Source organism: Piliocolobus tephrosceles, chromosome 10 (assembly GCF_002776525.5).
Source record: "Piliocolobus tephrosceles isolate RC106 chromosome 10, ASM277652v3, whole genome shotgun sequence".
In the NCBI taxonomy this organism is placed as follows: domain Eukaryota; kingdom Metazoa; phylum Chordata; class Mammalia; order Primates; family Cercopithecidae; genus Piliocolobus; species Piliocolobus tephrosceles.
Window position 1 is genome coordinate 126,277,470 of NC_045443.1, and position 22,343 is coordinate 126,299,812.

The 22,343-nt window shown below is 46.9% G+C and overlaps 1 protein-coding gene across 1 annotated transcript in view; it reads left to right on the forward strand.

Annotated features, from left to right (window-relative positions):
• The window catches only part of TMEM132C (transmembrane protein 132C), a 431,835-nt gene that overhangs the window by 324,605 nt on the left and 84,887 nt on the right, over nt 1–22,343 (forward strand). Inside the window, exon 4 of the mRNA XM_023187261.2 lies at nt 16,155–16,338. Coding sequence (XP_023043029.2) covers nt 16,155–16,338 — 184 coding nt within the window. The remainder of the gene's footprint in view (nt 1–16,154; nt 16,339–22,343) is intronic.

Below are 22,343 nucleotides of genomic sequence, written 5' to 3' on the forward strand. Positions count from 1 at the left end.
ATTATATAAAATATATAATATATAATATAATAAATTAATTAATAATAAATAATAAAAATAATAATATTATTATTAATAAAGACATTACCCAAGACTGGGTAATGTCTTTATTAATACAAACTCATACAGACCCCTAAATACAAAGGGAAGTGCTGCAGTGAGAACTGGGTGCCTTTCTGAAGTCGAGCGGACGCATGCCTGCGTGGGAAACACCTCTGCAACTGTGTGGAACGGGGGGAGCGCAGGGACAAGAGCAGAGCAGCCCCAAGACTTGCCGCCTTCCAGTGTACTCTGGTCAGTCTCCTCGCGTGTCTTTAGCCAAACGGACGGGGCACTGATTGCAGGTACGAGGGAACTCCCTGTGGCGGTCTGGGGCCCCCCATGGACCACAGTGATTCGCTTCTACACCTCTCCCACTGTGCCTGGCACAAATCTGGTGCCTGGCGAATGCTTGATGGATGGATGAATGGATGAAAGCGTTGGATGCTGAGTGGAGAAAGCCATGTGTTTTCAATGTAAAAACTGTATCGCCCTCGGGCCTTTTAGTCTCAGCAGTTAGTGCTACCACAGAGACCCTCAATCCATCAATTACGAAAATTAACTGTAAATGATCCTTTTGCATAGTTAATTCAGCCTCTTCATTCTGTGTTTAGAAGCGCTCAGCAGGCATGAAATTCAATAGCAAGCTTTGGAGCAAATCCAGTTTCTGTCGTCTGTGATAGTTTGAAAATGCAAAGTTTTAGGAGTGGACCTTGGAGCGTGTCTTTCCTGGAAGGTCTCCAGTGAGCTCTGTGTCTTGCTTCTCTCTTGGAATGGGCTCAACCCTTCTGGAAAGGCTGATAGCTTCAAAGGATGTGTCTGTCCTCTCCAGCTACACAGAGAGGCCTACTCCCTTGAGTAAAAATGAATACCAACCTGACTTGTGGAAGGAAACAAAAGTATGACTGTCAGGGCCCTCGGCTCCTGGAGCAATCACCCAGTCATTCTTCACTCAGCAAACATTTGCTGTGCACTTTCTACGAGTCCGTGCTGTGATGTATCATGAAGCGATAACGGGGACTAGAATGGTGTCCTCGCTGTCATGGGGCTCATGCCAGAGAAAGGAGGAGGCAGATGGTGAACACCAAACGCATAGAAATGCATCCTGCACCGAGGCCATATACATAAAGTGGCTGAGTGAGTCCCGTGTGACCAGGGTGGATGTCATGAATAAGTGAGCCATGGGGTGAATGCCAAGATGGGCCAGCCTTGGGGAAAAGCACAGGTGGGGCACTGAGGTGGAGGGCGCTTGGCGAGTTTGCGTCGTCCTAAGGCAGAAGGACTTGGTAAGAGGGTAGGGAAGGGGATCAGTGCAGTGGCGGTGGAGGGACAGTTTATTATTAGGCTTGTAAGAAAGCAACTGCCTTTTAATGGAAATAACTTTTGTGCCAACCTAGTGTCACGATTTGGGAGGTAAAAACGTTACAGATCCTGAGGCCAGGCTCATATTGGTCATTTGATAAACATTCTGTGGCTGAGTATGGTGGCCGAGTGCTTGCTCTGGGAGCAGAGTTTCCTGATATTCACAGTTTTCTTTTCTGTGATCCCAGCACTTTGGGAGGCTAAGGTGGGAGGATTGCTTGAGGCCAGGAAACAAGCCTGAGCAATATACTGAGACCCTGTCTCTACAAAACTTTAAAATTAAGAAAATTAGTTAGGTGTGGTGGCCAGCACCTGTAGTGGAAGCTACTCAGGAGGTAGGAGGATCACTTGAGCCCAGGAAGTCGAGGCTGCAATGAGCCACAATGGCACCACTGTGTTCCATCCCTGACAGAGCGAGACCCTGTCTCTTAAATAAGAAATAAAGGTTGCTAAACCATAATCCACTTCAGCTGACCACCGCATGAGTGTATTTCCAATCTACAAGCTCCAGCATGCAAAAACAATCTGTGCAACCCTATTTCTTCACCAGGCATTGAACTTGGTGTCTCCCCCCATTCTATCTGGTGGCAGAAAACTTCATCTCACTCATTCCAGGTCTGATAAGCCATTTCAGGTTGAAACTCGATAGATTCAACCTCTCGAACTCTGCCCGATCTGCCCAAGATAGACCCAGGAGGGCAAGTTCATCACGGCACTGCGCTGTGTGGGAAATGTTAGGTCTTCAGGTATTCGCCCTCTTGTGGCTTCCTTCACAGGGGTTTGTAATTCCATCATTTAGCCTTGAAATTCACTGAGGCTTCATATCCATGTTTATACCTGGTCTCCAAGTACATAGACTGTGCTATCTTCACTGCTCCACCCATTCTTCCTGCAAGAAACTGAGGCCAGGTTCACACTTGCCTCAGTTCTCGCCTCAGCTAACTTCAGTGACCTACCCTGGAATTAGGCCAATGTCCCACTGATTTCCATACCATTCAGGGCTTTAGGGGCCTGGGGATTGGGGTGGCTTCTTCTGAGTTCCTCTCTGCCTGGGCATCCCAGGCTAATCCTGATCTACCTCTGCCACATGCTGCTGGCAAAGTGCAGAGGAGACTTTAGGATCACTCGGGAATGAGCAAGAGAACTCTAGAAATCAGAACCTTCATCTATTGCTGCTTGGCAAGGTGGCCCAAGGTTACTGGCTCCAAACAAATATTTGGTATTTCTCACAATAAGTCAGAGTTTTCTGGCCCGTTCCTCTGTTGGAGCTGTATCCATCTGATGCAGTCACTTGTGGCTGGGTTGGCCAGGCTTCTCCCCTCTCCATGGGATCCTGCATCTAGGGGTCTTCATGACACATTGACTTCAGAGCAGTGCTCTGAGAGAGTGAAAAAAGCATCTAGAAGGCTCTCCAAGGCCCTGGAAATTTTGTATCATCTGTTCTGCAGCCTTTCAGGGGCTGAAACAAATCACAGGGCCAGCCTAGATTCAGGCGGGTGAGGAGACAGATGCTCCTCTCAATGGACCGATGGACGGCAGGGCAGAGTCCGCTTGCAGAGGGGTGTGCATACTGAGACAGGTGAGGAGACAAATACTCCTCTCGATGGACCGTTGGACAGTAGGGCAGAGTCCGCTTGCAGAGGGGTGTGCATACTGAGGCGGGTGGGGAGACAGATGCTCCTCTTGATGGGCGGCACAGCAGAGTCCCCTTGCAGAGGGGTGTGCATACTGGGGTGGGTAGCATCTGAGACCATTTAATAACTTACCACAGCGTCTAACCAAAAGAACAGATGCTGCTTTTAGCAGTTACAACAGAGGGAATGAGAGCACAGGAAACTGGCTTAAAGTGAGGGCTGAGCTCAGCCCTCCAAAGGACGTGCACACACTCGCGCCTCTCCCCTCCAGCAGGCCCTCCGTGCCTGTGTTTAGTCTGGCCAGGAGTGGATGCTGGGTGGACGGCTTGGTGAGTATTCTTCCCGAATATTTTCTTCACGTAGAGCCAGTCTACAGATTACTTTATGTATTTACTTTTTTACTTAGGAGCCCTAAATGTTACATCTCTTTTCTTCCACTGTGCTGGCTTTTCTGAGGGCGGCAGCAGCCTCCTCGCTAACTTCCAGGACTTGGGGCACAGGAAAAAAACTCAGTTCATCACCAGTGAGGAAAATTGCTTGGTTAACATTTCATAGCATCATATAAAACTGTGCAAACTAGAGTGTCTGCGAGAGCAGGAGGCAAATTGGAGGCCCTGAGAAACAAAGCTAGAATCGAAGAATTCTGTGTCCTTAAGGAAAGGACTCCAGCTGTGGTCAGGCCAGGGAAGAACTCCACTTGTGGTCTGGCCAGAGTGGGAGAAGGGTCATGTTAGCTGCTGTGGAATGGGGAAGTGCAGAGGGCAGAGAGTGTCAACAGAGAATGTCGAAGGTGCGCGTTTTCCCTCCGTGTCCCTCTCCCTGGTGGAATTTGCCTCTCCCATGCAAAGCCTTTCCAGCAAGGAACTTGTATGAGTCAGGGTTGCCCAGACACATAGAACCAATGGGGTGGGTGAGTCCATAGGTATAGACTTAGATAGACAGATTTATGTCTACATTGGATGGATGGATAGATATGATAGATCGGTTGATGAATAGATCAGATGGATTGATTTATTGAAGATTAGATAGAATGGATAGAATGATTAATTGATTGGTGGATAGATGGAATGAGTGGATGGATGGATAGATGGATGTGTGGATAGAGAAATAGATGGATAGATTGATAGATGGACAATAGATGGATAGTTAGATGATACAAATGGATAGATCATAGAGGGATAGATGGCTAGATAGATAAATAATGCATGGAAGATGGATGGAGGGATGGACAGATAGATAATAGGTAGATGATACAAATGGATAGATAGATCATAGAGGAATAGATAATAGATGGCTAGATAGATAATAAATGGATGGATGGATAGATAGATAATGGATGGATGGATAGATAATAAATGGATGGATGAATAGGTAGATAATGAATAGATAGTAGATAGATGATAGATGGATGGATGGATAATAGATGGATACATAGATAAATGATAGACAGATGATAGATAACAGATGGATAGATGGATGCATAGATAATAAATAGATGCATAGATAGATAATAGATGGGTGGATAGATGGAAGGATAGATAGATAAATAGATGGATATATAGATAATAGATGAATAAATGGATGATAGGTGGATAATACATAGATAGATGTCAGATTATGGATAGGTAGATGGATGGATGGATGAATAGATAGATGGAATATAGATCGATCGATCGACAGATAGATAGATAGATAATGAGGAGTTGGCTCATGCAATTATAGAGGCTGGTAAGTCCCGAACACTGCAGTTGTCAAGCTGGAGACTCAGGTGAGCCAGCAAAGTATTTCCATTCTGAAGGTGTAAAAACCAGGGAGACAGTATCTCATTCTGAGTCCAAAGGCAGGGAAAAAATTGCTGTCCCAGGCAATCAGACAGGAGGAATTCCGTCTTACTCTGGGTAGAGTCAGCCCTTTTGTTCTGTTCAGGTTTTCAGTTGACTGAATGACATTCACCCACATTGCCGGGGGCCAAGGGCTTCACTCAGCTGAGATGTTAATTTCACCCAGAAACACCCTCACAGATACACCCAGAATAATGTTTGCCCGAGTGTCTGGGAATCCCATGGCTCTGTCAAGGTAATGCATAACATTAACCATCACAGAGACCAGGTGGGACAGGAGGATGGGGGTGCGTGACAGATCTGGCGTGACAGCCTTCGATACCCTGTGACATCACGTCAAACCACCTCCTGAGGTATCGGCTGGGGAGACGGAAGTAGGAGAGGACAGTTTCATGCGTGAGGCACCACTGGGTTTTCCCTCATTCCCCTTTCTATTGCTTCAGGTGTCTCATAAGGTCCTGGGCAGCAAGGTTGGTCTCCCACTGGAGAATTTACACTCATTGGAGAGCAAGATGTGAAAGAGTCATTGTCAGGTTCCTTGATCTTTTCAGGTCATTTGTGGAGGTCTTTAGAGCCTCCGTGCCCTCCAGTTCCATCTTATCTGAGAATCACTTTGAAAGATTCATTGTTTTTTGGCAGAACCCTCTGTCCAGCATGTTAATTAGATCTGAAGGGCTGGACTCAGTGCCCACTTTGGGCTGGCCTAGGGCCCACCATTGCAGCACGGGGAAGCCCATTGTGATGCCTGTGGAGCATCGGGAGCCTGCTTGCGCCAGGGGCCACGTGAAGCCAAGACACCCGAACCTCTGAGGTCTTCTTGGCAGCCGCACTTCCTGAAGTGTGACCTAATTTAGCTCAAGCTTCAGCTGCTGGAGGATGACTACATGACACACTTCTGGTATGCGAGGCCCATGCAGGCCACCTGCTCTGCTTCAGGAAGTTGCATCCTGCGTGGAAAATAAAAACCATCAGGCTCTCAAGAGCACAACGGACCCCTTCCCCGTGTGGCCAGGGGTTCCCTGGAGCCATCCCCTGGGGCTTTCACACAGGAGGGGCCAGGAAAAACCAGAAGCTCCCATGGTCTCTCCTCTCTTAAGGGCTTCGTTTCATCCGTGGTTTTATTCCCCCTGCCTGTATTTCCCTCGCTGCCCAGCCTCCTTTCTTAATTGGATTTGCTTCAACATGTACGCAGTGGGAGATTTCCCATTTTTTAAAAATCCAAACTTCTGTTTTATTCTTGGAAAACAGAATTTCTGCCAACAAGGGACCTAGATTTGCGCCTGGCTGTGGTGGGCTAGAACTGGGAAGCAGCTGCCCCTAAATGTGGCAGAGGGCCCCTAGTGTGTGACAGCCTGTGTGTGACAGGCAATCACCTGCTTTCCACCTGCCTGGCTTCCAAAGGCGCTTGAGTTTGTGGCCCCTGCCACAGATGGACGCACCTCCCTGCCTCTCTCACCTCCACGCCAAGCGACTCATCAAAGGGGCACGTCTTGGTTCCAGGGGCCTCTCTTATGTATTGACAAACTTTTCAGAGAGTGGATCTTTTCTAGAATTTTTAAAATTCATTTTATGAATATGAAGTCCTGTTATTGCTGGAGCTCACCAGTAAACAAAACAAGTTTTTAAAACCCTTTCACAGGGCTTACATTTTAGATAAGAGGAGCTGGAAGAAGTCAACAAATACGATGAATAAGGAAGATACAGGACAGGTGGGAGGGTGAAGATGCTGTAGGAAAGGCCAGAAGTAGAAGAGAAGGCAGGAGGTGTAGGTGGGAGGTGACATGGGGGGGCTCACGTGAGCGGAGACCTAAAGGAGTTGAGGAAGCCTCAGGATGTGTGGCGGATGATTATTCCGGGCAGAAGAAGGAGCAAAGTGCAACGTTCCTAAAGCAGGAATGTTCCTGAAGTGTTTGAAAGCTTCCAGGAGGTCAGTGGGGCTGGAGGAGAATGAGCAAGGGGAGGGGTAGGAGAGTCCCAGGGGTGAGGGTGGGTGGCACCCGTCAGGCTCAGCCTCACAAGCCCTGGAGAGGACTTTCGCTTAGGCCAAGTGAGACGGGGAAGCCCTTGCAGGTTTAGGCCACAGAAATCTCATGGCCCAAGTCACATTTCAGGAGAATTATTCTGGCTGCTGCACTGAGGAGAGATGTACGGGTAGTGGGGTTTAGGGCAGAAATGGGCATCCCAGTTAGGAGGCATTGAAATGACCCAGGTAAGAGAGGATGGTTGCTTAGGCTGGAGCAGTCATAATGAAGGTGGTGGGAAGTGCTCAGGTTCGGGATGTGTTTTCAAGATAATCCTGATGAATCAGATGTGGGATGTGAAAGAAGGAATTCAAGAATGACTCCTGGTTGGCCGGGCGCGGTGGCTCAAGCCTGTAATCCCAGCACTTTGGGAGGCCGAGACGGGCGGATCACGAGGTCAGGAGATCGAGACCATCCTGGCTAACTCGGTGAAACCCCGTCTCTACTAAAAAATACAAAAAACTAGCCGGGCAAGGTGGCGGGCATCTGTAGTCCCAGCTACTCGGGAGGCTGAGGCAGGAGAATGGCTTAAACCTGGGAGGCAGAGCTTGCAGTGAGCTGAAATCCGGCCACTGCACTCCAGCCTGGGCGACAGTAGGAGACTCCGCCTGGGCGACAGAGGGAGACTCTGTCTCAAAAAAAAAAAAAAAAAAAAAGGATGACTCTGGCGATTTTAGCTGCGTTTACTCCTCACACAATGACTGATGTCATAGTAACAGCTACCACCATTTGTGGAGCATCACCTATGTGCCTGACTCCTTGGGCGTGTTAGGTATGCGCATTTATCTCTCTAAGTATGCATAGCACCCTGCAAGGCCAGACTGTGTATCCCATCTCACAGATGAGGAAACTGAGGTTTTGAAAGCACGAATCACAGGAGTAATGTCTCAAGGCTAGTAAATAGTTAAGTGTGGGATTCATACCCAGGGCGTTGACGCCAAAGCTTGTGGTCACACTCTCCTGCTGTGCTGCAGCAAGGAAAATAAATCACAGGGCCAGGTCTAGCCAAATTTCGGGGAAGGAAGGGATGCTAAATGTGATTCTGGAAAGGTAACTTAGATCAGGACCTGGGGAGCTTAGATAAAGTCTCGTGGCTCACCTGGTAACTTCAGCAAACCTTAGGACACATGGCCTTAGAAAGATAAATGCATTGAAGTCTTTCTGGGTTATTAAACAGGAGAAATAATTGTAGCAATGCTAAGAGCTTCCACTTGGTGGGTAGTCGCTACCATATGCATTAAGCTCTACATGTGTGCTATGCCATTTATCCTTGCAATAAACAGCCTCACAAGGGTTGGCTTACTACAGGTCGAAAACCGATTCTTCTCGAGGCAAAGTTAAAGGCTCTTAAACATCCCTGCATATTAGAATCACCTGGGATCTCTTAAGACTCCCAGCAGCCAGGACCCACTTCAGACCAATGAAAGCCAGATCTCTGAGATGGGACCCAGGCATGAGAATTATCTGTGTGTCACACCATGGTTGAGAACTAGTGGGTTAAGTAATTTGCCCAAGATTACCCCTCTGCTAAATAGTGAAGTCAGAATTCAAACCCAAATGTGTTCATTTAAGAACCCAGAGTTGTAAGATCTACCCACCGTATCTGTGCATAGAAATTAGGAAATAAAAGAAAAAATGAGACTGAAAAGCTTGTTAATCACAGAGAGAAAACACTTCTGTGTACAGCAGTAATTCTCAACATTGACAACACATTAAAATCACTTAAGTTTTTAAAATACTAATGTCTGAGTGTCACCTCTCAAGATTCTGATTCTGTTAGTGTAGGGTAGACACAGCTATTGATTGTTTTGCTTTTAATTTCCCCAGGTAATTATAATAGTCAGCCAGGATGGAGAGCCCCTGCTTTAGAGGATGGGGAGACTCAGGTTTCTTCCATAAGGATTGCAATTCTTTTAAGCAGTTTCACTGCATCAATATGATTTGCAATACTCTCTCTTTTTTCACCTTTTCATGCATTATCTGCTTCTGTAAATTTTTAGACTTTGGAGAATGGAGTAGAGAGAAGTGAAATGTGAAATGTGGCTTGTTTGGGTTTTTTTGTTTTTTTGTTTTGTTTTGTTTTGTTTTGTTTTGTTTTGTTTTGTTTTGTTTTTTTGAGACAAGGTCTCACTCTGTCACCCAGGCTGCAGTGCAGTTGCCAGATCTCACCTCACTGCAACACTGTAACATCCGCCTCCCTGCAACACTGTAACCCCTCCCTCCCTGCAACACTGTAACCTCTGCCTCCCTGCAACAGTGTAACCCCTGCCTCTCTGCAACACTCTAACTTCCACCTCCCTGCAACACTGTAACCTCCACCTCCCTGCAACACTGTAACCTCCACCTCCCTGCAACACTGTAACCTCCACCTCCCTGCAACACTGTAACCTCCGCCTCCCTGCAACACTGTAACCGCTGCCTCCCTGCAACAGTGTAACCCCTGCCTCCCTGCAACACTGTAACCGCTGCCTCCCTGCAACACTATAACCTCCACCTCCCTGCAACACTATAACCTCCACCTCCTCAGGCTCAAGGGATCCTCCCACCTCAGCCTCCCAAGTAGCTGGCACTACAGACTGCACCACCACCCTGACTAATTTTTAGTTTTTATTTTTGTTTTACCCCTTTGTTTGTGGATACAGGGTTTTGCCATATTGCCCAGGCTGGTCTCAAACTCCTGAGCTCAGGTGATCCACCTGCCTTGGCCTCACAAAGTGCTGGGATTACCAGCATGAGCCACCCTGCACAGCCTGTTTGGCTTTTCAAATTTGAACTCATAATGCAATTGAAGGTGCTTGGAAATGGGATGAGCTTCATGCACTTTGCTCCTCCCTGCTACCCGTCTCTGTTATCCCACACCCTGAACTAGGTACAGAGACCTTGGATGAAGGAGGGACTCCCTCTATAACAGGCCAGATTCTTTCTCATTCCTCTGGCATATTGGATCTGGGTGTGTTAGCTTAGCTCAGCCAATCAGAGCTCCTTACTCAGACCTTTGAATGATGGATCCTTAAGGCAAAGACTCAAGAACAGGAGAAAGTTTTTGACATCAGCAGCACTGTCCTCTCTAGAAGTGGCATCTGAGGTTCTAGCTTTGTAGGCTTCCTTTTCTCCCACCTAGGCCCCATGCCTATTTTTCCAGTCGGCCTGGTAATTCTGAGGCATTTGTTCCATTCTCTTTTCCTTGTCAATCAATGCAGGGTGTTTTCTGTTGCTTGCAACTCACACCACCAAGGGACGTGCCTCTGCACCATGTAGAGATCCCCGAAAGCCCTCAGGTGTGAGTGCTGACATTAGAGTCAATGGGACTTTCTAAGAAAGCCCTTCCCAGTGAGGAAGCAAGTGTCCTTGCCTTCATGAAATACTCATGAGGTGGAATGAATAAAGCAAAGCCTGGATCGAGTGATTCTCTTCTCCTGAAGCGGCTTCCCTATGAGAAGGTTGATTTTCTTTATTTGGTTGGTCTCTTTTCTTTCTGCGGGCACTAAGCTGTCAACCAACTTTGGAGCTGAAATCCCTGACTCCCTATAGTAGGGAGGTAAAGCCCTTTTGGCTTTTAACACATCCCCAGACTCAATTTTCTTACCAAATAGAGTCTGACGGCTAAGAGGTTTGGTAAATTAGGTTTCCAGTGGTCCAAACTTTATTGTGACTGCTGGGAGAATTTATCTGCTTTTGAGTAAGAGCTTTTTAAGCCAATTTTGAAAATTTAGTTCAAGAGTTACCGCAAGAAATCTACACTATTGATTTAGCAGGTGATAGTTCTTGGGTGCTCTCTGGAGTCACTTAAGTGTTTAAATTCCTCTCTTTATTACTCCAACAACATCACAAGCCCCATATGAGCTGATGTGAAAGACTCTTGCTCCCTTCAAGGCAAAGCTTAGCAAATATTTCAGTCTGATTAGAGTCAGTGGAAAGGCACTGACTGCAGAAGACTTGAAAGAAGAAAAGATTTCTTATTTTTTTTTAGTCTCTATCTGCCAGCACAATGTGCATTATGGCATTGTGTGCACAGAGGCAGGCACTCAGGAAATGCACTGTATACACATCTTAGTGAGTCCCAGTTCACAGTGAGTGGTTGAGAGCCTTCCCCTCCACTGTGGTTCGTTCTCAGGAAGCTCCTGGACCAGGCTTCAAGAGTGTCTGAATGGTGGCTTCAGGCAGCCAACCCTAACGCCACTGAACCTGAACGCGATGTCAAGTCCTGCTAAACACAAGAAACAGCTTCCATTTATTGATGCTTGCTGGAGCCAAGTTCCGTTCTAAGTACTTGGACTTGTTCATTCATATCAACTCCAAAATGGGAGGGATTAACATCCCCATTTTGCAAATAGAAAAAGTGAGGCAGAGTTGTTCAGTCATCCAGCCAGTACCCGGGGAAGCCAGGCTGTGAGTCAGGAAGTCCGTCTGAAGCCCACAGCATGCATCCTGACCCACATGTGCCCCCCTTAAAGGGCCATGGCTTTTCGTCTCGTTTCAAATTGCTAACTTTCTTCCTCTCTGCTTCCCTCTCCCACTTTTTTCCTGCCTTCCCTCCTCTCCTCTCTTCTTCATTTCATTTATTGTTTCATTTCTTCTTTTCTCTTTCATTATTTGAATGAAATGCTTGCTGGAGGCCTAACGTTGACAACACATCTGATTGGAGGTGCTCTCATTGCGACAGGAGTATGTCGGGGGCAGGAGCGGGGTTAGGGACCACGCTCACGCCTGTCTCACCCCTTGGAGCACCAAGGATCCTGGGCACCACTGTTGGAGAATCACCACATTCATCATTTTTGGGAGGACATCTTCCATCTCAGGTCACAACATTTCTATCAAATGCTATTGCCAGAATATGTAGATACTGGAGGGACACCTTCTAAGACAGAGACAGGAAACTGAGAGTCAGCAGAGATGTTGTCTGAGCTGTGCTACAGCTAAAAAGTGAAGGTTCTTATAATGGAAAATCCAGAAATTTTAGAGGAAAAAAAAGCTTAGATTCCCAGCTTCTCTAGGAAAATCTTCTGCTATCCAGTACCACTGGCCAGCCGTCCCCTAAGTCAGCAAGGACAGAGTGGAGACCTCCCTTAAAATGAACAGAGCGGAACCAGCAACACCAAATCGCCCAGTCACTCATCTCCACAAAAGCGTCAAGTTTCAAAGTAGGGTTGCATCTTCGTTAACTTAGATACATCATACTGTGCATTTTTTAGAGACAAAGAAGACAAGGGCTGTGTGGGGGTGGAGAAAGGGTAGGAAAGAATATGAATGCACAAAAATAAAGAAATGAGGGCACTGGTTCTGTATCTTCCCAGAGGAATTCTTTGTCTTGTGTCAGAAGGTTGAATCCTGAGGCCTCCCGGTGGCTCGTTCCTCTGTTGGATCAGTCTGGTCTGACCTTTGCTCTATCACACTCATTCCCAGGGTCCCTGTGGACACAGAACTACCTCTTCTCCCTTTTGTCAGAGATCTCCAACTCCCTGAAAGACAGATGTCAGTGTTCTAACCAGGCCCCTGCCCGCAGCACACCAGAGAGCTTGCCCTCATGTCACCCTGATCTAGAATTCTGTGCAGCTGCCAGAAAGCTGGAGCTCTCATCCAGTTGTGAAACTTGTAAATTTTTTTGCCGTTCTGAAACCAAGATTAGGTTGAGTTGGCTCACAAGTGATGGGCATCTGAGTGGGGAGCTGCAGAATGTTTCAAACGGGATCCTGCTGAGTTGCCCCCTTCTATCTGTGGTTGAAGAGCAAGTTGATGCAAACACACATTCTGGCTGCAGAGGTTCAAGAGTGTCTGCTCTGGCACTGGTGCAGAATGAGAACCTTAATCACCACCTCAGGGTTTGTATTGGGATTTGGAATAAGGTACGTGTGGAACCTGGTGCAGTGCCTGGTACATAGTGAGTATATTGTCAACAGTCACCTGTTACTTTAATTCTTATGCCAACTACAACAAAACACTTTCAGGAGGTCACCTCACTGCTCAGGAAAATCACATAACAATGTGTTTCAAGCCAAAAGGAAAAATACCCCTTCTCTTTTCTCTTGTTGGTGACTTTGCCTTTCTTAATGCCCTTCATTAGCATAATGGCAGTGGAGGAGGCTGCCGCTGGAGCATGAGAAGTTGGGCTGGCTTCTTTTTCATGCCTCTTTCCTCCCAGCACAATGGGAATGTCATTATTTCAATCTTCTAGATGGTGCCTCTGAGTCTCGGAGAGATGATGTGAGTGGTTGCAATGCTCGCAGAACTTCGTAAGAGAGTGAAGAGAGGTGCGGGCTGAAAGCTCATTGCAACCTGTGTGGTGCTGTGCCAGTATAGGCATCCGTTTGGGACTGAAAGGGGGTCTTTGGACATTTGGATGGTTGCCACATCCAATACTGAGGGAACTGAATTGTTTTCTGAGTAGAGTCAGTCAAGTAGCCATGCAGCTCCTGGACAGCACCAGTACCAGTACCCAGTGGCAGATAAGGAGAATCAGGTCCAGGCATGCTTGCTAAGAAGATGAGATTAAACTCCCTGGAATGCAAAACTGTCTGCAGGCCTGCAGTGAGAGAGGCTGTCCTGGATGTTGAGTTGTGCACGCTCAGACCCCTGTGGGCCTCAGCTGCTGGACCAAGAACACATCTCTTAGTTTGAAAACACTCTAGACTCAAGACACCTCTCCCTCATTTTTAAAGACCAGCAATTCATGCTTGAGATTTTCAGCCCCTAGCTTGATGGTCAAGACCTTCGATTTCTTTTCCCTTCCAGAGGAATCTCTAGCATCTCATAAATCATGATTCTCTGGGCCCTATTCCCGGCCCTGTGAACTTAAGGAAGATTCACGAGTCCCAGTGCTTTGTTTGGTGCTGTAACCTCCCCATTATATCTCTCCACAGCCACTGAGCAGGACTGAGGGTGATGTGGTGGAGAGTTAGTGCTATGGCTGTCAATCAAGCCCTGAAGATTGAGTGGTGCACTCAATATTAGTGCCCCAGCAAAGAAAAGTGTTTCACTGCTACTCTTCACATTGGCACATGCTCAAGATGCAGTTTTTAAGCATATTTGTTGTTTCTTTCTTGATATGCTATGGAAAATCTCCTTTAACTCATCTACAAACGTGTAGCCTTCCAGGGGATGGCAGCCTGAGGTCTTGTTGACCACTGACCCACCGCTTAGCCTCATCCTTAGTATATCAGCAGAGGGCACTGGAGACACCTCAGGCTGGGTGCCAAGGCTCACCTGCCCCCCCTACAAACCCAGCATGATGCCTGCCATGCCCTTCCTTCTTGTTTCCACCAATAGCGGTTCTATTGACTCAACAGCTCTACAAAACTTGGCCAACTTCCCCTTCTCTGACCTTCTCTAGCCAATACTGGCAAAAGTTTTCTGTAAGGATCTGGATAAGAAATATTTTAGGTTTTGCAGGCTCTACGTTGACTGATGCAATTACTCAACCATGTCCTTATGACGCGAGAGCAGCCATAGGAAAACGGAGACAAACAGGCAAAGCTGTGCGCCAGTAAAATGTTACTCACAAAAATAGGCAGCTGGCTGCCTTTGGTTCACAGGACACAGTTTGCTGTCTCCTGCCCTAAGGAAACAAGCAAACAAACAAACAAAAAACTGTTGGAGCCTTGTGATGTCATATTTGACCACCAGCTGTCTTAGGCGAGGATCTGAAAAGAGCACTGGACTGGGAAACAAGAGATGCTACATTTTATGTTGACTCTGCACTAGCTAGCTATGTGGTTGTGGGCAAGCCATCTTTCCTTTATTGGCTTTAATTTTATCATCTAAAAAATGAGAAAGTTTGGACCAACAGTAGTTCCCAAAATACATATATTTCAAATGCATGGAATTGGTCAGAATTCTTAGTTGCAGACAAAGAGTCCCTTTAGCTAAGTTTTAGCCCCTCTAAGCAGAAGAGGTGTCATTAAAGGATACTAGGCAATTCACATAATCTCTAGGAGAACCACTGAATTGAATGTGTTTACTACACAGCCAGGGACAGGGCAGCCAGCAATAACACAGACGAAAAAGGTCCAACCTCTGCAGAGGACTGTTGTGGTGGAAACACCACTGTCACCCATTGGCATGATGGTGTGAGGGCCTGGATGCCGGGGACACCCCACAGCTGCCCCTGGAGAACCAGGGCCACTGTGCTCACCAGAAAACCCAAACTCCCTTCCTGGCTTCCGCTCTAGAGCCCACTCCTTCCTCTACGTCCCAAATGAGTGGGTCTGACTGGAGCAAACTCTGCTTCACTCCTGCATCCAGCAGCAAGGGGATCTGAGAATGTAGTTTAGGCCTCTTGCCCCTTTAGCAGAGGAGGACAAGCGGAGGGGGTTGAAGGTGCTATTGAGTGAGTGGCCTACACCAGTGGTCCCCAAACTTTGTGGCACCAGAGACCAGTTTCATGGAAGACAATTTTTCCACAGATGGGGGTGGTGGGGGAAGGATGGTTTGGGGATGATTCAAATACATTACATTTATTGTGCACTTTATTTCTGTTATTATTACATTGTAATAATAATGAATATTGAATAATAATGAACTAATGACGTAAATCACCATCATGTAGAATCAGTGGGAGCCCTGCATTTGCTTTCCTGCAACTAGACTGCCCCATCTGGGGGTGATGGAGACAGTGACAGGTCATCAGGCATTAGATTTTCATAAGGAGCACACAACCTAGATCCCTCACATGTGCAATTCACAATACAGTTCACGCTCCTATGAGAATCTAATGCTGCCACTGACCTGACAGGAGGTGGAGCTCAGGTGATAATACGAGCTATGGTGAGTGGCCGTAAATAGAGGTGAAGCTTCCCTTGCTTACCCACCACTCACCTCCTGCTGTGCAGCCCTATTCCTTACAGGCCATGGACTGGTACCAATTCATGGCTTAGGGGTTGGGACCCCAGCCTAGAGCATCTGCCACACCTACAGAACTGAACAGAGGCCATTCAGGTGCACACTGCAGGTGTGAAATAAACTGGGTTAGCTCGTCATCTGCAGAGATGGTAATCATCATCCCAAAGCCTCATCAACACAGACACAGGTTATTGCTCATTGTTGAATATTCTTGGCCCGTATCCTTAACGTGTGGGTGCTTCCCTGTCCCGGATACCAGTCCTTACCTCGTTGGGGGTTCCATGCCCCAGGCACCGCCACCGAAACCCTAGAGCCACCCCTGAGAGGCACTTCTTTGTCTTTATCTTCTGGGTACAACTATAAGGAGAGAAGGGTCTTTTGAACAAAGTTGGCTTAAAGCCATTTTCTTTTCTCTCTTCCAGGAGCAGCAGTTTATTCAATGAGGTCGTGCAGATGAATTTTGAAATAGCCAGTTTCAGCAGCCTTTCGGGGACTCAACCCATCACATGGCAGGTGGAGTACCCGCGGAAGGGGACCACAGACATTGCCGTGTCCGAGATCTTTGTCAGCCAGAAGGACCTGGTGGGCATCGTTCCTCTGGCTATGGTGAGTCCTGAGTTACCTTGGACACTCCTGCATTCGGCCACCTGATTGCATCCTGTGTCCTTCCTATCTGTCATGGGATGTTTGCTGCAATGGTTTTGTGGAGTGTTTACTTTCAAAGTTTCTCATCTTCCCCCACTCTGGAAGTTGTTACTTTTCATTAGCCTAGCCTTTCTCAACTTTAGTCATAAAGTTTAGTCCAGCAAGTCACAATCATTGCCGCAGGTGGAAGTGAGCACCTGTGATTTTGAGAAGCTCCCCAGGTAATTTCAGTGTGCAGCCAGGGTTGGAAACCCCTAAGCTAAAAGGATGGTCAGCTTTGCCATCTTTCTGCAAACTTAGCTCCTTCCTGCTCCCCACGCCAGGCTTGAGATAGACACCCCTTCATCTCCTCTTTCCTTAGGATGATGGAGCTCACTCAGCATTGAACTCTCAGAGGCTGTCACTGGGCTGCAAGGTCAACCTGAAATGTAGAAAGTAGATGAGTGACGTTGGGCTTCAGTAGTACAGCACCCCCTATCTGACTCACAATGTGGCCACTCTTAGATTACTATTAGTAGTGTACACTGATGAGAACGTGTAAGCAAACATGCTACTTGTGTGAGTCATGTTACGAGAAATGGATTAATCAGGATTATGAGAAATGGATTATTCAGGATTCTTTGAGTTATAAAGGCTGCAAACACAACTCAACTGAAACTTGGCTCTTGTAAGTTTAAAAGTCTAGAAAAGTGTTTCTCAAACATTATTGGGCATGCAGATCACATGTACATATTGAGTAGGTGCCCATCCTCACTTAGATGGTCTGGGTTGGGAACTTATTTTTCAAAGCTCCTACGCCACGTCAGCGCGGCTGGTCTGCAGACCACACTTGGAGTGTGAGGGGCCCACATGTGCAAATGATGTGGTATGGACAATGGCTTCTCTTCCTTTCTCAGCTCTCCTTCCTCTTTGTTAGTCACAAGGTGGCCCCGGCAATGCCATGCTGGCTTCTTCACAGCATCATGTCCATCAAGAAATGAGTGGAAACCTCATCGCCAATCACTCCAGCAAATCCTCTGGGACAGGGACTGATTGGAACTGATTGGCTTGGGTCATGAGCCCAACTTGAAGCCAATCACTGAAATCAAAAGGATGTGTTGGTCTTATTGCCCAGGTGGGGAATGTATCACCCTGGGGCAGGTGTAGAGTCAGCTGGGCCAGGTGTGGAATCAGGTGAGGCAGGTGTGGAATCAGGTGAGGCAGGTGTGGAATCAGGTGGGGCAGGTGTAGAGTCAGGTGGGGCAGGTGTAGAATCAGGTGGGGCAGGTGTGTAGTGAGATTAAGAGCCTGTGCATCATGGAAAAATCTGGCTTTCACTGAAACAGGGAACAGATGCTGGTCAGACAAAACAGCAGATGTCCACCCCAGAAGGTATCATCTACCACAAAGATCTGTAAACACTTTGAAGTTAGGGAATGATTCCTTTTGACTCTTTATGTCCTAGAACAGGGGTCAACAAACAACAGCCCATGGGCCACATCCAATCTGCTGCCCAGTTTTGTACACCACGCAAGCTAAGAATGGTTGTAACATTTTTAAATATCTACATTTTAAGTGGTGCTGTCTAGCTACTTCATATGCTCAGTTCTGCCTCTTAGCTCATAAACTCGAAAATATTTACTATCTGGCCTTTTAGAGAGAAAATTTGCAGACCTGTGTCCTAGAGCACACACCAACATCAGCTCTGGATTACAAGTGCTCAGTTTCTATCTTACCTATTTCAGAAGGATAAGACATTCGAATACTTTGAAAAGGAAAAGTCATCTTAAGAGTGTGAGATATTATAATGGTCCTTTTCAAGGGAGCACAGGTCTCCCTGCGATGGATATATTGTTATGACTGTGGTTGTTGTGTTTTTGTAATGCCTTTAATGTAAAGTGAAGTGACTAGCAATGTCTGTCCTCTTGTCAGGATCCTTTTGTTTGCAAGTAAATGCATGTGAATTCAAACGAGCTTTATTCAAAAATTCGTTGGTTAACAAACATCTTTGCAGCACCAGCGCAGAGCTCTGGGCTCCGAACCCTGGATTTGGGTGCTTGTGCAGTGATATGGTTTGGCTGTGTCCCCACCCAAATCTCATCTTGAATTAGCCCCCACAATTCCCACATGTTGTGGGAGGAACCCGAAGGGAGAAAATTGAATCATGGAGGCGGTTTTCACCATACTGTTCTCATGATTGTGAATAAGTCTCACAAGATCTAGTGCTTTTATAAGGAGTTTCCCCTTCTACTTGGCTCTCACTCTCTTCCCATCACCGTGTGAGACATGCTTTTTGCCTTCCGCCATGATTGTGAAACCTCCCCAGCCACATGGAATGGTGAGTCCGTTACCTACTTTCCTTTATAAATTACCCAGTCTCAGATATGTCTTTATCAGCAGCGTGAAAACAGACTAATACATGCAGTATCATCGTTCTGCATCCCCTGGGATGTACAACTTGACCTCAGCTATGCAAAGCAACATGGAAAATTAGAAAATAGATGAGACAGTTTAGAGGAACTTCTATTCTCCTGTTTTCTGTATGCTTAAAGTTTTGGTTCAGAATAAGCTTTAGGACATTTATAACTAGGCAAAAAATAAACTTTTGTTGGAAGTAACTAGCTAATAAAACTGCAGCTTTGACTAGAAGATGAGAAATTAAAAAAAAAATACTGAACAAAAAGCAAATCCTGTGTTGGCTGTTAGCAGCCAGTGAGACAGCTGGTTAGATCTTTGAACAAATTAAGTATATTTTCCAAATTGTTGATTGTTTTAAAGAAAACAAACTTCAGAAAGGTGAAATAGGGGTTTAACAGATGGAAAATCTGCCTTGCTGGGGAAGTTCTCGCCTTAAAATCAAACCTTCTGAAGCTCCTTTTTAAATCCAAGGAGAGAGCCATGGACGGGAGGATTCAGCCCCAGCATTCCCCCATCACCTACTGCCTCTGACTCCCCCTGAATAAAGGCAATGGGAAAAGCAGGGAGAAGTGCTCTCAACTCTCCCCAAAGCAGACCCTGCAAGGGAAGGCCACCTGAATCTCACTTGCCAGTCCCTGGGCACTGTTTTATTTGGAGAGCACTGGTTCCCAAGGCCACCGTTTTCCTCATCCTGCCTCCAGGCTTGTTGGCAATGAGAGTCTTGCCTTGTGAGGGCAGGAAAGCTCCCAGTCTTAGCTCCACGGCCCTCCTGCCAGCACCCACATCTCCCTAATCCCCTCCTCCCTGCCCTGGCCCCCACTGTGCCAGTGTTAGGCTTGGGCGTTGGGGTGAGAGAGGTATCTGAATGGGAGGACCAAGGCCACTTTCTTACATAAAGCTTTCAGAACTACAAAGGAAGGAGCATTTGGGACTAAAAAACGTTGGCAGTTCAGTTCTTCTTCAATGTAAGGAAAAAGTGTTGACATCCCAAGTTGAGGCCACATAAGCAGAGGCCAGGCACGGATTTCCATGTGATAGTTTCTGTAAGTCAGTGGCTGGAGTGGTGGTCTCTTTTTAAGAATAAATGGATAAGGCCAAGCGTGATGGCTCACACCTATAATCCCAGGACTTTGGAGGCCAAGGCAGGAGGATTGTTTGAGTCCAAGAGTTCAAGACCAGCTTGGGCAACATAGTGAGACCTTGTTTCTCGTACCAAAATTTGGTATGTGTATATACACACACACACACACACACACACACACACACACACACACACCAAAATTAGCCAGGTGCGGTGGCACACACCTGTAGTCCCAGCTCCTAGGGAGGCTGAGGTGGGAGGATCGCTTAAGCCCAGGAGTTGGAGGCTGCAGTAAGCCATGATGGTGCCACTGCATTCCCAGCCTGGGCAACAGAATGAGACCCTGTCTCAAAAAACAAAACAAACAAAAAAAAAGGCGGGGGGAATAAACAAACAGCAGAATTCATTCAACCCCACACTAAGCTCTGCAGGCATTCATTGCTGTACATCCTCAGAGGACAGCAGTCAACAGACAAAGTTTGCCTTCCTGCAGGTACACTCTAGTGGAGTGACAGACAGCAAACAGGTAGATACTGCCTAAGGTGAGGTCCAGGTAGTGATCAGACGCTGCTGTCAGACAAATCAAGGAGGGCAAGGGGATGGGGTCTAACTGATTTCTAGCTCTATTAATGTCATGGAGTTTCTTCCTACTGCTTATTTGAAATTTAAAAAAACACAAAACAAAGAAACTAAATTTTAGGCATGAAACTCGAGAGAAGGCAGTAACCACTAATTTTGGCAGGTGTAGGAAGAAGTTATTTGCCCCCGGGACTGATATATTTAGTCTGAAATTAAATTTCCTGAGAAGTGGTGAGATTTACCTGGAATTTTGAAAAGTTTCAAATCATTGCCATTTTTCATCCTTTGCAAACACATTATGAAATCATTTTCCTTGACCCCTGCAACTTGACGGTAACTTAGGTTTTTTTTTTTTTTCTTACACAGAGCTTTCAAAATTCCTAGAACATGTTCCTATCTCTCTGCATAAAATCAAATTAAAAATAAAGTGGCCATCAGTAGGGCTGTTTAAAGGAGACATTGCTACTTGTTCTTGCCTCTGCAAAATGATGATCTAATTCTCACCTCTCTGGGGTGTCATGGAGATTCATTAGGGCTTGAGAGATCCTTGGAGCCCCTGGATGAAGCACGCAGCTAGAAAGGATAATCAGGAAAAAGATGGCAGAGGAGCCTTCTCCTGTGACTGGTTTGCCCTTCCAGACCCTTCTGGGCTCTGCTCTGGGCCCTGGGGGCTGACCCATGTGAACTACAGCCCCCAGGCTCCCTTGCCCACTGGCTGCTGGAGGGCTTTAACCAGTGGGAGGCACCAGAGAGAACTGGAGGGAAGGGGTTGGATTATGCTCACCCTCCCAAGAAAGCAGGTTGAAGTCCTAACCCCTGGAGTCTGTGAATGTGACCTTCTTTGGAAGTAAGATCTTTGTGGATTTAGAGAGGAGATCATGCTGGATTCCAGTGGAGTCCAAATGCAGTGACTGGTGTACTTACAAGGAGACAGAGATTTGAACATGGAAGATACAAGAAGGCCGTGTGAGGATGGTGACAAAGACTGGAGCATCCAATAGCACCCAGGAGCCAAGGGAAGCAAAGAGTAGCTGGCAACACGCCGAGCCTAGGAAAGCGGCAAGGACGGGTCTCCCTAGAGCCTTCAGAGGGATTGTGTTGCAGCTGACACCTGGATTTCGGACTTTCAGCCTGAGAAACTATGAGAGAATCAGTGTCTGTTGTTTCAGCCTCCATCCGTGGTACTGTTTTGGGAGCCCTGGGACACAGTGCATCCCCATCTTCCAGGCCTGATGTGTGTCTTGTGGGGGTGAGGTCCTCAAACATCTCAACTACCTTGCCCTGCCCTTAGACCTGGGGGTAGAAACAGCTCCCAGCTGGGACTAGCATGGGGTGCTGCACCATCCCTGGCTATTTCCTTCCGTTATGCCCACAGCTTTATAGCTCAGCCTTTACAACACCCCCTCCAGTTAAATCACCTGAGCAGGCTTCTGTTCCAGCCAGAACCCTGAGTGATACCAGAGAGCTAAATGCTGCATGCTCCTTCTAGACTCTCTTTTGCTGAGAACACACCATTATACTCAAAATATATATATTTGGGCTGGGCACGGTGGCTCACGCCCATAATCCCAGCACTTTGGGAAGCTGAGGTGGGCGAATCACCTGAGGTCAGGAGGTCTTGACCAGTCTGGCCAACATGGTGAAACCCCATCTCTACTAAAAATATAAAAATTAGCCAGGCATGGTGGCACATGTCTGTAGTTCCAGCTACTCAGGAGAATGAGGCAGGAGAATCACTTGAACTTGGGAGGCAGAGGTTTCACTGAGCCGAGATGGCACCACTGCACTCTAGTCTGGGTGACAGAGTGAGACTTTATCTCAAAAAAAAAGTGTATATATATATATGTGTGTGTGTGTGTGTATGTGTGTATGTATGTGTGTAGGTGTGTGTGTGTGTGTGTGTGTGTGT